Source organism: Natator depressus, chromosome 11 (assembly GCF_965152275.1).
Source record: "Natator depressus isolate rNatDep1 chromosome 11, rNatDep2.hap1, whole genome shotgun sequence".
NCBI classification, from domain to species: Eukaryota; Metazoa; Chordata; order Testudines; family Cheloniidae; genus Natator; species Natator depressus.
The window spans coordinates 1,023,688-1,040,439 of NC_134244.1; the positions used below are offsets into that span (position 1 = coordinate 1,023,688).

The 16,752-nt window shown below is 70.9% G+C and overlaps 1 protein-coding gene across 1 annotated transcript in view; it reads right to left on the minus strand.

The window, feature by feature from the left end:
- SPEG (striated muscle enriched protein kinase) overlaps positions 1–16,752 on the minus strand; it is an 80,474-nt gene that overhangs the window by 14,599 nt on the left and 49,123 nt on the right. The window contains 29 exon segments of the mRNA XM_074967178.1: positions 126–242; positions 1,243–1,335; positions 1,338–1,394; positions 1,805–1,855; positions 1,858–1,923; positions 1,926–2,070; positions 2,102–2,189; positions 2,191–2,443; positions 2,446–2,652; positions 2,655–2,906; positions 2,909–2,956; positions 2,959–3,057; positions 3,060–3,203; positions 3,206–3,610; positions 3,613–3,666; positions 3,669–3,752; positions 3,755–3,913; positions 3,916–3,950; positions 4,976–5,049; positions 5,385–5,395; positions 5,398–5,422; positions 7,266–7,408; positions 7,411–7,421; positions 8,742–8,768; positions 9,068–9,234; positions 10,839–10,894; positions 10,897–10,915; positions 11,105–11,165; positions 16,566–16,751. Of these exon segments, the coding sequence (XP_074823279.1) occupies positions 126–242; positions 1,243–1,335; positions 1,338–1,394; positions 1,805–1,855; positions 1,858–1,923; positions 1,926–2,070; positions 2,102–2,189; positions 2,191–2,443; positions 2,446–2,652; positions 2,655–2,906; positions 2,909–2,956; positions 2,959–3,057; positions 3,060–3,203; positions 3,206–3,610; positions 3,613–3,666; positions 3,669–3,752; positions 3,755–3,913; positions 3,916–3,950; positions 4,976–5,049; positions 5,385–5,395; positions 5,398–5,422; positions 7,266–7,408; positions 7,411–7,421; positions 8,742–8,768; positions 9,068–9,234; positions 10,839–10,894; positions 10,897–10,915; positions 11,105–11,165; positions 16,566–16,751 (3,137 nt within the window).

Below are 16,752 nucleotides of genomic sequence, written 5' to 3' on the forward strand. Positions count from 1 at the left end.
TGGGGGCACAGAGCCCCCCCCCAGTCCCATGCACACAGAGCACCCTCAGAGTCCCGGCTCCTGGGCCCCAGTCCTGTGGGCACAGATCCATGCCCTGGCCCGCAGACAGCAGATCCCCGACTTACCCTTCATCCAGAGGATTTTGGGGGACGGGCTGGCAGCTGGCAGGCAGAACAGGGTTGCCGGGTCGCCCTCCAGCAGCACCTGGTCCTTCAGCTTGATGTGGAAAACGGGGGAGAAGTCTGGGGGAGCAGAGGGGACATGGCAGGCATCAGTGAGGGTGGAATGGGGGTTCCTGGCCCCCTGGCAGGCGCAGGCCCCACAGTGAGCACAGCCCCCCAGAAGGAGCACGTGGGACTGCCAGCTGGTCCCCTGGCTCAGTGTCTCTCCCACCCCTGTGGCTGGCCCAGGAGTGGCCCTGGAGGGGGAGAGCCCTGCTCCCACCCCCTGGCCAGGGGCCTTGGTCTGGGGAGGGGATAACTGTGGGACCCCCAGACTGCAGATGGGCTGCTCCTCTGCTAAGTGCCCCCCAAGTGCCTGGCCTGGCCCCACTCCCTGCCCTGGCCCTCTCGTGTGATCGCAGCGGGACACAGACCACACAGCGCAGGAGACAGAGCACCAGGGCCAGGCGCCACAAGGCCCGCTCCGCTGCGGGGGGCTGCCCCGGGGCCGGTCCTGGACACTGGGGGGCCAGGCTGCTCAGAGCGGGACAAGGCTCTGCCATGAGCCCAGCACCCCACGCCCGAACACGTGGGGCATTGCCCACCACCAAGCGCTGCCTCGGGCAGACTCTGGCCCTTCGGGCCCCGTAGCAGCACCGTGCCTGGCTCCGGAGCAGCGGGGGCGTCTTTGCAGCCTTGGTTTCATGGCGTCTGGGGGTGCAGCGGCCCCCGTGGACCCCGTTTCCACCGCCCCTGGCCCGCGCACGGCTCCGCTGGCTGCAGGGCTCCTCGCACAGTGTGGTGCTGTGGGGCTCTGCCCCCTTCTGCCTGCCCCCAGTGGGGGAGGCCCCAAACTGAGCCAAGCCCCCTTCCCTCCCCACACCTGCTCCCAGCCAGCTGCCAGCCCCCTCCCCCCCATGGCCTCTCCCCAGCCCCTCACCTGACCTTCCACCACCCCATATCCCCCGGGATACCCATGTCGCTCCCCCCCAGATCCCTGAGCCAGCCCTGCTGCCCTCGCCGGGGGCTCCCTACCCAGCCCAGGACCCGGGCGCAGTGCCCCTCGCCCAGCCGGACCTACCCGACTCATGGCGCAGGTACTGCCTGCCCACGATGGTGCCGTCCTCCTGCAGCAGGCTGGCCGGGATGTTGGGCTGCGAGGCCACCTTGTCCTCTTGGCGCGGGACAGGCCCCAGCGGTCCCACCGGGAGCGTCTCTGGCCCTCGCTGGGAGCTGCAGGGGGAGAGGGGCCGAGGCCATGCTGACTACGCCCCGGCCAGGGGCCGCCCGCGGTCCCACCATCGGGACAAGCCCTGCAGGCGCCCGCAGGTGGCCGTGTACACGACCACCGCCCGTGCTCCCAGCCGGCCCAGAGAGGCTGCAGGGCTGAGAGTGGGGGTTGCTCACCCAGGGACCCCCCAGCCTGCTCCCCAGGGGCCCATCTCTGCCATGCAGGGGTGGGCAGGGGTCTGGGCTGGGACCGTGCACAGCGGCCGGAGGGGCCAGGAAGGGCAGTTTCTGGTTTGCCCCAGGGCCAGCACAGGCCCCAGCGGTGGCGATGGGGTAGAGATGGCTGCCAGCAGGCACGTCCCCAGGGGCCCAGTGGGCTCCGGGCCCCCTCCGCAGCCCCTGTCCCCGCTCACCTCTGGCACCCACCTCCTGGGTGCTGCTCTCGGACTGGAAGGACTCGGCGGAGGCGCCAGGGCAGACTGCGCCGCCAGCTGGTTCTGCGGGATCCCCACCTTGCGCAGGTTCTCCCCTCCGAGTTGGACCTCCGCAGCAGGGCCAGCAGCGGGCTCCGCTTCCCGGGGCCCCTCGGCCGGCCCCCTGTGTCCGAGGGGCTGCGCAGGCGCTGGGAGAGGCGCTCCACGGTGGAGCTGATCTTCCGCCGCATGGCCACGACGGGCGACTCGCCGGGTGCCCTGCCGGGGGGCTCCGACCCACCCCTCGCTCCTGCCTGGCTCCGATTTCAGGCTCGCCGAGTCCCGCTTGTCCTTGGAGCTGCCCCGACCCAGGCTCCAGAGAGACGCGGCCCCGGCTCGGGGGCTCGCGGCCCGACTCCTCCTCCTCGGGCTTCTTCCTCTCCATGGGCGGCGTGCGCCAGAGACGCTGGGACATCCTGCGGATGAAGCTGGCCTCCTCCGGCTCGCGCAGGTCCTGCACCGACCGGGCCCGCTGGGCCGGGCCCTTGGAGAGCTCCAGCGGTGCCCCGGCCGGGCCGGGCCGGTACATCCCCTCCTCCCGCACCAGCGGGCTGGCCAGGGGCCGGCCCTCCGCATGGGCCTGGTGAGGAGCTTCAGGCCGCGGCTGAGCGAAGACTCCCGGCCCCGCTTGAACTTGGCCTCGAAGACTTCCTCCGAGTCGATGTCCACGATGGCCAGGGCGCTGCTGGAGCGCTCCGCCGCGGGCACCCCCGCCGCGGGCACCTCCGCAGCGTGGGCGGGGGGGGCCGCGGGGGGAGGCTCGGGCCGGGCAGGCTGCCCGGGCGCTGCGGCAGCTGGATGGACTGAATGACTTGTGCATAGGAGGAGGGCTTGGGGGCCTGGAGTCCAGGGCCCGGGGGCTCCGGCAGGGACGCTCTAGGCTTGGGGGCCGCCTGCAGGGGGACCTGGGCGGCTCCGGCAGCTGCCGGCCGTGGGCAGGGGGGCTTTTCTTGAGGCTTCTCGGCGGGGGACTTCTTGCCCACAGCTGCCAAGCTGGCTCTGGGTCTGGCAGCGTCCTCCGGCACCCGCCCCTGCTCAGGGGGGCCTCCGGCAGCTCAGGGATGGGTGGCTTGGAGGAGCTTTCCCGCGGGTCTGGGGCCGGGACTCGGTCAGGGCGGAGAGCGAGGGGGACTCCTTGAGCCGCTGGGCTTCCAGGCGAGCCACGGGGATCTCCAGCGGGGCGCCCGAGCGGCGTGCACCGTCACCGGCTCCACGTCCCCCTGGCTGAAGGGAGCCGCTCTTCTGCAGCGGGCGCGGCTCGGGGGCGGGTGCTGCGGGGCCGCCTCGCTGGAGGCCGCCCGCACCAGCCGGGGCCCCGGGGGCGGCTGCTTTGCTGGCCGGGGGGCCGCGGCACCTTCTTCTCCAGGGTCTCCAGGAGCGGCCCCCGCAGGCCGCTGACCTTGGGCTCCACGGGGCTGCCCCGCAGCAGGCGCTGGCCCCCCTCCTCCTCGGCCTGCCTGCGGGGCGCCCCCCCGGGGCTGGGGCTCCGGCGCGGCAGCTCCATGGACGCCGCCTTCCTCAGCGCCGTGGGGGGCCCCTGGCCCGCCGGCCCCGCCCCGTCCTCCGCCGGCAGGCCCAGCAGGAGGGCGCTGTCCGCGGAGCTGCCCCGCTGCAGCCCGCCCCTCCGGCCGGCCGGGCGCCCCCCCTCCGGGGACTCCAGGCTGGGGCCCTTCTTCAGGGCCTTCCCGGGGCCCGCGGGCCGCGGCCGGGCCTCGGCAGAGTCCTCGTCCGAGGAGCCGGGCCCTCCGCCACCGGGGGCCTCTTCCGCGGGCTGGCGTCCTTCTGCCTCTCCCCGAGCCCTCCGCCTGCCACTCCATGGGGGCCGCCTCCGCCAGCGCCCCCTCGGCCTGGCCCAGGGCGTCGTCCTCCGTGGGGATCTCGTTGAGGAGACGCGGGAGCCGGAGAACTCCACCTGGCGGGGCATGGGGAGGAGGGGCAGCTCGTCCAGCTCCTCCGAGTCCGAGGAGGAGGAGAGGGCGGGCGAGTCCTTGAGGTGCCGGGGCACGGCGATGGAGAGGTGGCTGGACGTGTCCTCCAGCAGCTCCGGATGGCTCTCGGCACCAGGCTGCCTTTGTAGCTGATCTGGGGGAGCGCTGCGGGGCAGACAGACAGTCAGAAGCTGCACAGGGGCTGCGGGGGGGGTGGAGGGAGCCGTGGGGGAACTGCACAGGGCGGCTGGGGAGAGACCCTGGGGGAGCCATGGGCGGGGGGAGAATGGGGCAGGGGGTTGGGGGAGCTGCGAGGGGGAAGGGGAGAGCCCCTTGGGGGAGCCGGGGGGGGGGAGGGGAGAATGGGGCAGGGGTTTGGGGGGAGCTGCGAGGGGGAAGCCCCTTCGGGGGAGTCGTGGAGGGGGAGGGGAGAATGGGCAGGGGTTTGGGGGAAGCTGCGAGTGGGAAGCCCTTTGGGGGGAGCCGTGGGGGGGGAGGGGAGAATGGGGCAGGGGTTTGGGGGGAGCTGCGAGGGGAAGCCCCTTGGGGGGAGCCGTGGAGGGGGAGGGGAGAATGGGGCAGGGGTTTGGGGGAGCTGCGAGGGGGAAGCCCCTTGGGGGGAGCCACATGGGGGGGGGAAAGGGGAGAATTGGGCAGGGGGTTGGGGGGAGCCGCATGGGGGGAGCTGTGCAGGGGACCAGGCCAAAACTCACCAAAGGCCCCTGAGCTGCCAGAAGGGTGGCAGGAGCGTCCCTGCCCTTGCTCGTTGGGCTTTGCCCAAAGCACCCCCCACCCCACAGTCCTGGGGTGGGAGCGCAGGGAGCTTGGCCCCCATGGGCAGACAAAGGGACGCGTGGGCCAGTGGTTCGGGGCGGGGCTGGCCTGGGGGTTCAGTTCCCGGCCCTGCCACAGACTCTGGGGGCCGTGGGCAGCCCCAGCCTGTCTCAGCCACTGCCGTGGGGGGCCAGGAAAGCACCAGGATGAACTGCTCCCCACTGATCTCGCTGGGCCTGGCGCGGGAGCCCCCCACCCCCTCTCTGCTCCCACGTAGGGGCCCAGCAGGGCTCCATGCGCCCGCCGCAGGAGCTCAGACCTCTGCACTGGGGGCGTCATCCCCACTCGCTCCATCTCCGCCCCATGGCAGCGTCGCCTGCCCCAGCCCCCCCGGCCCCGGCCGCCCCCCCTGACCTGCCACTTCCTGCGGCAGATGAAGAGCTTCAGGTGGTCGGTGCTGATGGATTTCCCCTTGGCCAAGGTCTGCGGAGAGCGGAGAGGAGCATCCGGGGGCTGCCTGATGCCTCCGCCCCCCTCCCTGCCCGCCAACGCCTCCCCCCACGGGCCACCCCTCTCCCTGCCTGCCAACACCCCCTGCCCGCCTGCCCCTCCCTGCCGACACCCCCGCCCTGGGCTGCCACCTGCCCACCGACCCCCACCACCACTGGGCCACCCCCCTCCCTGCCCGCCAATAACCCCCTGCCGGGCCGCCCCCCTCCCTGCCCGCCAATGCCCCCTCCACTGGTCCACCCCCCCCCCGCCCACCATCCCCCCACAGATGCGAGATCCCCCTGGGCTGGACACAACCGACCACGCACCTTAAACCAAGGTGCTCCAGCGTCTGCTCCGCGTGGGTCTCCTACAAACAGGGGAGGGCCTGGGTCAGACCCAGGGTGAGCCCCCCCTCCTCCCCATGGCTCAGCACCAACACTGCTGCCCGTGGGAGCAGAGCCAGGCCTGGCAATGGGGTTGGCATCAGGCCCCTGGCACAGTCGGGGGATCTGTCCGGCCACCCGCAGCAGCACCCTGGCTTGGCACGCTGCATGTGGGGGTGGGGCACCTCCCTCTGGCTCCGGGGGCCAGCCTGGGGCGGTTCTGGTCCCTGGGCATGGGGGGACTTGGCCCATGGGGCTCCCTGCCCAGCTCCACCACCGTGCCCCCGGGGCCCTGGCGTGGGATGCTCCCGCCCCCGACACTGTGGGCTCCTAGTCCCCTGGCCCTTCCTTCCAGACATTCCCCGTCACTCCCAGCCCAGGGGTGGCAGGAGGAGGACCTGACCCAGCCTGGGGGACGGGCAGACAGCCCTGGGGGGCTGTGGCAGGGGCCCGGAGGCCCCCACGGGGCCCCCACTGGGGCACCAAGGCCTGGGCAGGGATGTGGGCTGAGCACCAGGCTCGGTCACGGCTCCGAGCCGCAGCCCAGGGATCTCAGGCCCCAGCGATCATGAAGGGGGTGGGACTAGGCTGGGCTGGTGTGATGAAGTGGGAATGTTCTTAATATTTTGTCGGAATACTGTGGGTGCCTCAGTTTCCCATATGTGGAACTCAAGTATCTAGGAGGGGTAGGGTGACCATACGTCCTGTTTTGGCCAGGACAGTCCGTTTTTAAGCTCTGTCCCAGCTGCCCCAACTCTTTTGACAAAAGTGGGCATTTGTCCCATTGCCCTTGCCAACGCAAACGAGCGGGGTGCAGAGGAATGAGCAGGGCGGGGGAGGCAATGCCGGCCCCAGCGGGGTGGGGAGCAGGCTCAGATGAGCAGCTCAGACCAGACCAGCGCAGGGACGGGGAGGATTTGGGCTAGTGCTAACCCCACGATGCCCTGTTTTCCCTTGGGGAAATATGGTCACCCTAAGGGGTTGGGACAGGGGTGTGATCGTTGCAGGGACCCCCAGAGGGCAAGGTGTGACGCCAACTGGGCTAACGGGGCACAGAGACCAGCCGACACCTGAATCTCGGCAACTGACAGCCGGGCCCCTCCCCGGCCAGAGCCCAGCCGGCATGCTGGGGAACAGAGACCAGGGGACCTGTTTGCCCGGGAAGGAGGCAAAGGCCGCAGGGGGGCAGCTGGGGGTGACAGAGGCCGGGCTGCTGAAGCGAGTCAGTCTCCTGGTTGGGGACGTGGGGGGAGGGGACCCCCGGAGCTCTGGGTCCCCCCGAGCTGGACTTTGCGGCAGGTCCCTGATTTCTGTGCTCACAAGCTCTGTCCTACGCGGGGGTCCCCACGACTAATAACCCGTCTGTGTCCCACGCTGGCTGGAGTCATGGCTGGCTGCGAGTGGGGGGCAGGGCCCTTTGGGGGGGGAGGCTCCCAGGGGTCCCGTCCACGGGACTCTCTGTGGGGTGGGGAGCCGGGGCTGAATGCTCCGAGGTCAGACCCAGGAGGGGCTGAAGCCGGGCAGGCTCCTGGCCCTGGGGAGTGGCCCTGAGGGGAGACGCTGCCCCAGAGCCCTGGCTGGCGTCATGTGCCCGAGCCCCCAGTCGGCGACTCCGGGACAAAAATGGCCCAGGGGGTGGGGGGGGAATTGGGCTGGGAGCTGCAGCGGCCCGGGCAGGAGGGGATTGGGCTTGGGGGGATGTCCCGGGAGGGGGCTGGGATGGCCTGGGCAGGGGCCGTGGAGGGGGATGTCCCGGGAGGGGCCTGGGAGGGCCCAGGCGGAGCGGGGGGCGGCCCAGGGAGGCGGGGCCAGGGCCCGGGGTACTCACAGCCGGTCGTTCACCAGCACTTTGATGAGGAAGCCCTTGGCCTCCCGCGTCAGCCCCAGGAACATGCTCTCCTCGAAGGCCACATTGTAGTTGCGGATGTTCAGCAGCGTGGTCTTGTCGTTCTCGCCCACAAACGGGAGATCCCCGTCAGGCTGCCGGCAAGGAGAGCCAGGGTGACGCCAGCCGGCCGGGGGGCCCGCGGGGGGAGGGGGAGCCGGCCGGGGGGCCCGCGGGGGGAGGGGGAGCCGGCCGGGGGCCCGCGGGGGGAGGGGGAGCCGGCCGGGGGGCCCGCGGGGGGAGGGGGAGCCGGCCGGGGGCCCCGCGGGGGGGAGGGGGAGCCGGCCGGGGGCCCCGCGGGGGGAGGGGGAGCCGGCCGGGGGGCCCGCGGGGGGAGGGGGAGCCGGCCGGGGCCCGCGGGGGGAGGGGGAGCCGGCCGGGGCGCCCCGCGGGGGGAGGGGGAGCCGGGCCCCGAGACGCCCCGCGGGGGGAGGGGGAGCCGGCCGGGGCGCCCCGTGGGGGGAGGGGGAGCCTGGCTGGGGCGCCCCACGAGGGAGGGAGAGCCGGGCCCCGAGACGCCCCGTGGGGGGAGGGGGGAGCCGGGCCCCAGGGCGCCCCGCGGGGGGAGGGGGAGCCGGGCCCCAGGGCGCCCCGTGGGGGGAGGGGGAGCCGGGCCCCAGGGCGCCCCGTGGGGGGAGGAGGAGCCGGGCCCCGAGACGCCCCGTGGGGGGAGGGGGAGCCGGGCCCCAGGGCGCCCCGCGGGGGGGAGGGGGAGCCGGGCCCCAGGGCGCCCCGTGGGGGGAGGGGAGCCGGGCCCCAGGGCGCCCCGCGGGGGGAGGGGGAGTCTGGCCGGGGGGCCCCGTGGGGGGAGGGGGAGTCTGGCCGGGGGGCCCCGTGGGGGGAGGGGGAGCCGGGGCCCCAGGGCGGGAGGGGGAGCCAGGCCCCGAGGCGCCCCGCGGGGGGAGGGGGAGTCTGGCCGGGGCGCCGTGGGGGGAGGGGGAGCCGGGCCCCAGGGGCGCCCCACGGGGGGAGGGGAGCCGGGGCACCGAGGCGCCCCACGGGGGGCAGGGCAGGCCGTGGCACACACGGGAGGGCAGGACGCCACCACCACCAGGCTGGGTGCCTGTCGCCCAGAGCCAGCTTGTGCCTGGGGGAGAGTCTGGGGGCTGGCTGAGCCCTGGGGAGTTGGAGGGGGAAGGGAGGGATAAGGGGGCCAGCTGGGGGAGCTTGCCACACCCTGGGGGAGGGGGGGACAGGGGCCGGCTGACCCTGCATCCCAGCAGCATGTAGGGGCCCCAGAGAGGGGGCTCCCCACAGGCACCTGCTCCAGCTGGGGCTGCCTCCTTCACCGTGGCCCTGCGCGGCTGCTCCCGGGCCCGTTTCCATGGGCGCGGTGTGGGGTGATTGGCACGGGTGCTGCAGGGGCAGCCGGGGGGCAGCTGGCCAGGGGGCAGCCGGGGGGCAGGGGCCCTTACCATAGGTAGGCGATGACTCCCACGGGCCTGTGGAGAGAAGGCGATGGTTACAGGCCAGGGGCACCAGCCCATGACAGGGGAGTGGCAACAGGGGAGGGGTCCCAGACTCACTCCAGGGCCTGCCCCCCACCATGCCCCAGCCCCCCAGGGTTCCCGAAGAAAAGCCCCCCTGTTTCCTGGGGGTGTGGGGCCCCCGACCCCACCCCAGCCCCTGCTGTGGGCATCCTGCACCCACCCGCCTCCTAGCCAAGGTCCCATCAGGACGGCCGGGGGCCCCGGGGGGCTCAGCCCGCACTCCAAGGGGCTGCTGGCTGGGCGGCCGTTACCAAACGTCGGTGACGATGGAGACGGGGCTCTGGCTGACGATCTCCGGGCCCACGAACTCGGGGGTGCCGTATTTGCAGTACTGGGCCCCCTCTGGCGCCAGCCGCTGCGCGTTGCCGAAGTCACAGAGCCGCAGCTGGTCGCTGCTGGTCATGAGCAGGTTCTCGGGCTGCAGGAGAGCGGGGGGGACAAGGGTCAGAGGGAGACGGCCGGCGAGGGGACACAGGACAAAGCGAGGGCCCAGCTGGGGGGTGGTACCATGGGGGGCTCCACAACAGCCAAGCCATGACATGCAAGAGCGGAGGTGGGGGCAGGGCATGAAGCCCCCAGCCAGGTGCCACGGGAGAGACCAAGCCGATGCTCAGAGAAGCACTAGCCCAGGCACGGCTCTGTGGCCGGGAGCCTGGAGCCAGCCCCACTTGGGCACCGCGCTCGCTGGGGGCGGGCTGGAGCGCTGCACTGTGCTCACTGGGGGGGGGCGGAGCCGGGGGGGGGCCCAGAGCTCTGCACCATGCTTGCTCCAGGGGGAGCTGCTGGGGGGGGGGGCCCGGAGCTCTGCCCCGTGCTCGCTGGGGGGGAGCTGCTGGGGGGGGAGCCCGGAGCTCTGCCCCGCGCTCGCTGGGGGGGAGCCCGGAGCTCTGCCCCGTGCTCGCTGGGGGGGAGTTGGGGGGGCCCAGAGCTCTGCCCCGCGCTCGCTGGGGGGGAGCCCGGAGCTCTGCCCCGCGCTCGCTGGGGGGGCCCGGCGCTCTGCCCCGTGCTCGCTGGGGGGGGGGCCCGGCGCTCTGCCCCGTGCTCGCTGGGGGGGAGTTGGGGGGGCCCAGAGCCTGCCCCGTGCTCGCTGGGGGGGGGCCCGGCGCTCTGCCCCGTGCTCGCTGGGGGGGGGCCCGGCGCTCTGCCCCGCGCTCGCTGGGGGGAGTTGGGGAGGCCCAGAGCTCTGCCCCGCGCTCGCTGGGGGGGAGCCCGGAGCTCTGCCCCGCGCTCGCTGGGGGGGGCCCGGCGCTCTGCCCCGTGCTCGCTGGGGGGGGGGCCCGGCGCTCTGCCCCGTGCTCGCTGGGGGGGGGCCCGGCGCTCTGCCCCGTGCTCGCTGGGGGGGAGTTGGGGGGGCCCAGAGCTCTGCCCCGTGCTCGCTGGGGGGGAGCCCGGCGCTCTGCCCCGTGCTCGCTGGGGGGGGGCCCGGAGCTCTGCCCCGCGCTCGCTGGGGGGGGGGCCCGGAGCTCTGCCCCGCGCTCGCTGGGGGGGAGTTGGGGGGGCCCAGAGCTCTGCCCCGCGCTCGCTGGGGGGGGGCCCGGAGCTCTGCCCCGTGCTCGCTGGGGGGGGGGCCCGGAGCTCTGCCCCGTGCTCGCTGGGAGGGGGCCCGGAGCTCTGCCCCGTGCTCGCTGGGGGGGAGCTGCTGTGGGGGGGGGGCCCGGAGCTCTGCCCCGTGCTCGCTGGGGGGGAGCTGCTGGGGGGGGGCCCGGAGCTCTGCCCCGTGCTCGCTGGGGGGGAGTTGGGGGGGCCCAGAGCTCTGCCCCGTGCTCGCTGGGGGGGGGCCCGGTGCTCTGCCCCGTGCTCGCTGGGGGGGGGGCCCGGCGCTCTGCCCCGTGCTCGCTGGGGGGGCCCGGCGCTCTGCCCCGTGCTCGCTGGGGGGGAGTTGGGGGGGCCCGGCGCTCTGCCCCGTGCTCGCTGGGGGGGCCCGGCGCTCGCCCCGTGCTCGCTGGGGGGGGCCCGGAGCTCTGCCCCGTGCTCGCTGGGGGGGAGCTGCTGGGGGGGCCCGGCGCTCTGCCCCGCACTCACCTTGACATCCAGGTGCAGGATGCTGCAGCCATGCAGGTAGCTGAGCCCCTCAAGAGCTGCCGCATGTGGGAGCGAACCTGCAGGAGACAGGCAAGGTGAGCCAGCCCCGCTGTGGGGCAGTGTCCGGAGCCTGGCGCCAGGGCAGGCCCCATGAGCAGCCCCCACGGGGGGGCGGGCGGGCCCGGGGTTGGTCTGAGGTGACCAGCAGGTGGAACCAGCCGGAGGGTGACGAGGTCTCTGCAGGCGGCTCCCGGCCCAGCACTCACCTCCCACTCGCACACCGAGGGCTTCCTCGCCATCCTGTCCAGCAGCTCCTCCTCCGTGCAGCTGGGGGCCTGTCAAGGGAGAACAGCCACAGCCGCCCGGCCACGCCCTGCCGGGACCCGGCACCGCGAGCTCCCCGCCCGGCCACGCCCTGCCGGGACCCGGCACCGCGAGCTCCCCGCCCGGCCACACCCTGCCGGGACCCGGCACCGCGAGCTCCCTTGCCCGGCCACACCTGGGATGTGCTGGGCTGGGGGACGCCAGGCCTGAGGCCGGAGAGTTTCTGTGCTGGGTTCAGACGCTCACTAAACCCTCCTGTGTTACGCCAGCTGAGAGTCGCTCCGGGCTAGAGAACAGGGTGGGGGTGTGGGGTGATCATCCCCTTCGGGGGGTGGAGGCCCTGGGGGTCCAGAGCGAGGGGACCCCCCTGAGGGGCCCACAGCAGGGACAGGCCGTGCTAAGGCTCAGAGAGGTGCGGCTCCAGCAGGTGGAGGGGCTGGACCCCCGAGAGAGAGGACCCCCCCGAGGAGGGCTGTTGCACTGAAGGGGCACCCCCAGGGACCGCTCAGGGCCGAGAGTGGCACGACCTGGGAGCGGGTGAGAACGTGGTAGCAGAGGATGGCTGGCGGATGCACCCTGCAGCCGGTGGGCTGCGAGCGCAGGTGCTTGGCAGCGAGTGGCGGCCAGCGATAGAACGAGGGAATTGAAGGGAACCAGCCTGGAAGTGGCCTAGAACCAGCTCCGCACGAGGGACCTGGCACGTCTGTGCGGGGAGAGAGGGCTGAGCGTGGGAGGGGTCACTAAAGAGCCGCTGACGGCCCGGCTTGTGGAGAACGACCAGTCTGAGGAACAGCCCCAGACCCCGGGGGGCTCCTGGGGTGCCCGGAGAGCCGGGAGTAGCCGTGGGGGCAGTCTGGGTAGCGACCGGGCGTCCATCAGACCCGACTCCCCAGTCAGCACAGGGGGACCCCAGTCGGGTTCCTCCCTGGAGGAGCTGCGGAGGCTGGAGCTGGAAGCCAAGGACCTGGAGCTGGAGGAGTGGAGACGGGCGGACAGGGAGAACGAGAGGACCCTGCAGAACAGCGGATGCAGGAGCTGGAGGAGCAGTGGGCCAAGGGGGCCTGCCGGGGGTAAGTGGGGAAGTGCCCCGAGTCGCCAGTGTTGTGGGAATCCAGACACCAAACAGCTGCCCAGTTCAAGGAGGGGGGGCTATTGATGCCTATCTCACAGGCTTTGAGAAGGCCTGTGGTCTGAACCAGATTGGCCCCGCAGACAGGCTCCGCTCTCTGACCCCCTGCTGGGTCCCAAGGCCGTAGAGGCGTTCAGCAAAGGCATGGTATTGAGATGGGGGACTCTGACCTGATCAAACCGGCTTTGCTGCTGGAGTTTGAACTGACCCCCGAGGTGTACGGGAAACGATTCCGGGGTGTGCACAAGACCCCAGGGTCACTTGCAAGGTCGCCCACCTGCTGGGGGAATATCTCCGCAAGTGAGGGAAGGGCGCGGGGGCCACGACCGCAGAGGGGTTAGTGGACCGGAAGCCCAGAGATCTGCGCAGGGCGGGGGCTCTGGCCGATGAGTTTGTGGCCAGCAGATCGGGGACAGGAGGGAGACCCCCATCGGGGACTCAGAAGGGGAGTCACCCAGAGACCTCTCCAAGGTGGGACTCCAGGAAGCCCAACTCAGGGGTGCCCGGGAATGCCGGGGCGGCCGACCCCCCTCGTGGGACTTGAGGGACCTGAAGTGTAATTACTGTGGCCAAAGGGACACGAGGTGGCCCAAGGCCCGAAGAGGAAGGAAATGGCAGCCAAGCAGAACCCGCGGGGTGTTAACTGGGTGGGAGTCCACCGAGAGGGGGCACCGCCAGGCCCGGGGGCTGCGGTCGAGAGGGCTATGCCAGGGGAGGGGACCGCCAGGCCAGGCCCGCAGGGGAAGGTGGGTCCCCGGGTCCGGAGCGCCCGTACTCTGTCCGCCGGGTGAGCATGGGACAGGCCCCGGGGGACGATCGCCACCTCATCCCCATGGAGGTGGGGGGAAGGAGCATCCAGGGGTTCTGGGACATGGGCGCTGAGATGATGCTGGCGCAGTCCGACATGGTGGGCCCAGACCAGCTAGTGCCCGATGCCTACATGACCCTGAGGGGAGTGTTTGGGCCCCCGTCAAGGTGCCAATAGCGAGGATACACCTGAAATGGGGGGCTAAGGAGGGACCCAAAGAGGTCAGGCTGCACGATCACCTGCCTACCGAGGTGGAGAACTGGCCGGAGGGCACCCAGAGCGCCCTGGTCCTTACCCGGAGCCAGAGGCAGCGAGGGACACAGGACATCCCGAAGTGGGGGATTGAGGTACCGAGGGTAGGGCCCAACAGGGCTGGGCCGGAGCCTCTCTCCCAGGGTGGGGAAACTGAGGCACCGCCAGCCAGGGCTGTATCCTCAAACGCAGCAGCTGCATTCCAGACGGAGCTGCAGGAGGATCCCTCCCCAGAGAAGCGGAGGGCCCTGGCTGGCCACATCGGTGCCGGATCCCAGGGGGAGGACCGCCGGGAGAGATTCCTGTGGGAGAAGGGATTCCTGTACCGGGAATGGGCTGATTCAAGGCAAACTGAACCTTGGAAAGCCAGGGGGCAGATGCTGGTGCCCTGGAGGTACTGCCACAGATGTGTACGTGGCCCACGATCTCCCCCTCGCGGGGCATCACGGCACCCGGCTGCTGCAGGGCTTTTACTGGCCGGGGTCTCTGATGTGGCCCGGCAGCACTGCAGGGCTGGGACTCCTGCCAGAGGGTGGGGAAGGCCTGAGACAAGTGTAAAGCCCCGCTGAGACCCCTGCCCGTCATAGAGGAGCCTTTCCAGAAGGTGCCGTGGACATCGTGGGGCCCCTCAGCAGGGTGACGCGGTCGGGGAAGAAATACATTCTGGCGGTGGTAGATTTCGCTACGTGCTACCCCGAGGCGGTGGCCCTGTCCTCTCTCCAGCCAGACACCGTGGCAGACGCGCTGCTGACCATCTTCAGCAGGGTGGGGTTCCCCAAGGAGGTCCTTACAGACCAGTGGTCTAACTTCATGTCAACCCTGCTCCAGCGCTTGTGGGAGAAGTGTGGGGTCTGACACACCTGGGCCTTGGCGTACCACCCCCAATCCAACGGGCTGGTGGAGAGGTTCAATGGGACCCTAAAGATGATGCTGAAAACCTTTATGGACCAGCACCCGCAGGACTGGAACAAGTACTTACCTCACCTGCTGTTCGCCTACAGGGAAGTGCCCCAGGAGTCCACAGGGTTTTCCCCGTTCGAGTTGCTGTATGGGAAGAGAGTGAGGGACCCCTGGACTTGATGCGGGACGAGTGGGAGGGAAGGCCCCTCCCGATGGAGAATCAGTGGTGGAGCATGTCCTGACCTTCCAGGAAAAGCTCGGGGAGCTCATGGGCTGGGTCAGGGGAAACCTAGCCAGGGCGCAGAGGAAGCAGAAAGTCTGGTACGACCGCTCAGCACGTACCCACTCCTATGCCACCGGGGACCAGGGGATGCTCCTCATCCCCGGAGGAGGAACAAGCTGCAAGCTGCCTGGGACAGCCCCTTCAAGGTCATCAGACAGGTAAACGAGGTGAACTATATGGTGGAACTGTCCAACCGGGCTCACCGCCGCCGGGCGTATCATGTCAACATGATGAAGCCGTATTGGGACTGGGAGAAGTTGGTGCTGGCTGCGTGGGCAGTGGGAGGAGAAGGGAGAGGATCCCTGGTGGGGCTCCTCCCTGAGGCGGGGGCTGACCCCTCGCTGGAGTCAATTCCCCTCTCAGACCCGCTCACCCCTGCCCAGCAGGCCGAGATCAGAGAGACGCTGCCTTCATACCGGCAGCTGTTCTCCAACTGGCCTGGGCTCACTAACTTGGCTGTGCACCGGGTGGAGACGGGAGCCGACCCTCCCACCAGGTGCTCCCCATTCAGGGTCACTGGGAAAACAGCCAGGACCTGGAGAAAGAGGTCGGGGACATGCTGGCTTTAGGGGTGGTCCAGCCACCCACCAGCCCCTGGGCCTCGCCCAGCGTGCTGGTCCCCAAAAAGGACGGGTCGGTCCGGTGTGGACCATCGGAAGCTCAATGCCATCACCATGTCCGATGCCTACCCTATGCCTAGGACTGATGAGATCCTAGACAAGTTGGGGGGCGCCCGGTTCCTCACTACCATGGATCTAACCAAAGGCTACTGGCAGGTGCCTTCGGACCTGGAGGCCAGGGCAAAGTCTGCCTTCACCCCCCCAGTAGTTCCTGGTCCTGCCTTTCAGCCTCAAGGGGCACCTGCCACCTTCCAGCGCCTGGTGGGTCAGTTGCTCAGGGGGGTGGAGGGCTTTGCTCTGGCATCATTGATGAGATCTGTGTCTTTAGCCAGACCTGGGAGGACCTTGTGTCCCAGGTGAAGAGGGGGCTGGGTCTCCTCCAAGATGCTGGCCTGACCATAAGAGCCGAGAAGTGCAAGGTGGGGATGGCAGAGGTGTCGTACCTGGGCCACAAGGTGGGGGGTGGCCATCTGAAGCTGGAGCCGGCCAAAGTGGAGGCAGTCGAGGACTGGCCGCTCCCCAGACTAAGAAGCAGGTCCAGGCTTTCATTGGGATGGTGGGGCACTACCAGAGGTTTGTGCCCCACTTTAGCTCCCTGGCAGCTCCCCTCACCGAGCTTTGCAGAAAGGGGAAGCTGGACAATGCGGTCTGGACCGAGCAGTGCCAGAGGGAGGACAATGGGCTGTGGAGAGAGGACCCCGGTGACCGGACCAGCCGGGTCCAGCCAGAGGACAGAAGCGGGGAGAGGGGCCCAGGCGACCCTGTTTACGACCCTGTTTACCTGGAGGGAAGACAATGGACGGGGGGGGGGGGGGGGGCTTAGGGCCGGGGATCTCAGCTGCCCAGCTGGGAAGCAGGGGGGTCTCTGGGCTGGAGGGAGGGGGTTTCCTGTGCTGGGTTCAGACACTCAATAAACCTCCTGTTTTACGCTGGCTGAGAGTCACTCTGGTCTAGAGATCAGGGTCGTGGGGGGGGCTTATTCCCTCTCGGAGTGGAGACCCCGGGGACCCAGAACGAGGGGGAATCTCTGAGGGGGCCCACGGCAGAGACAGGCATGCTAAGGCTCAGAGAGGTGCGGCTCCAGGAGGTGGAGGGGCTGGACCCCAAGAGAGAGGACCCCCGGGAGAAGGGCTGTCGCACTGAAGGGGGTTCCCCCCAGGGACCGCACGGGGCCAAGAGTGGGCATGACCTACGAGTCCATGACAGGGACCCGCCCTGTGAGCTCCCCACCCCAGCTGCTCCCTGCCTGGACCCCAGTGACATGAACCACGCCCCCCCACGGCTGTGCCCCATCAATGCCCTCTCAGACTCCACCGTGTGGGTCTGCAGTGCTGTGAGCTTCCACAGAGCAGTGCCCTGCGGCACCTGGCGGGGACCCAGGGCAGGCCATGGGGCTGTCCCCGGCAGATACAGCTCCATGACAATGACCACGGCGTTCTTCTTCTCGAAGGAGTCATGGAAGTAGACGAGGCGCTCGTGGTCCAGCTGGGACAGGATCTGCAGCTCCCTGCGCGCCGACTGCTTGGCCTTGGCCCGGCAGGGGATGAACTTGGCTGCGTAGTCCAGCCCGCTGCCCTTCTCCGTCACCCTCCGCACAT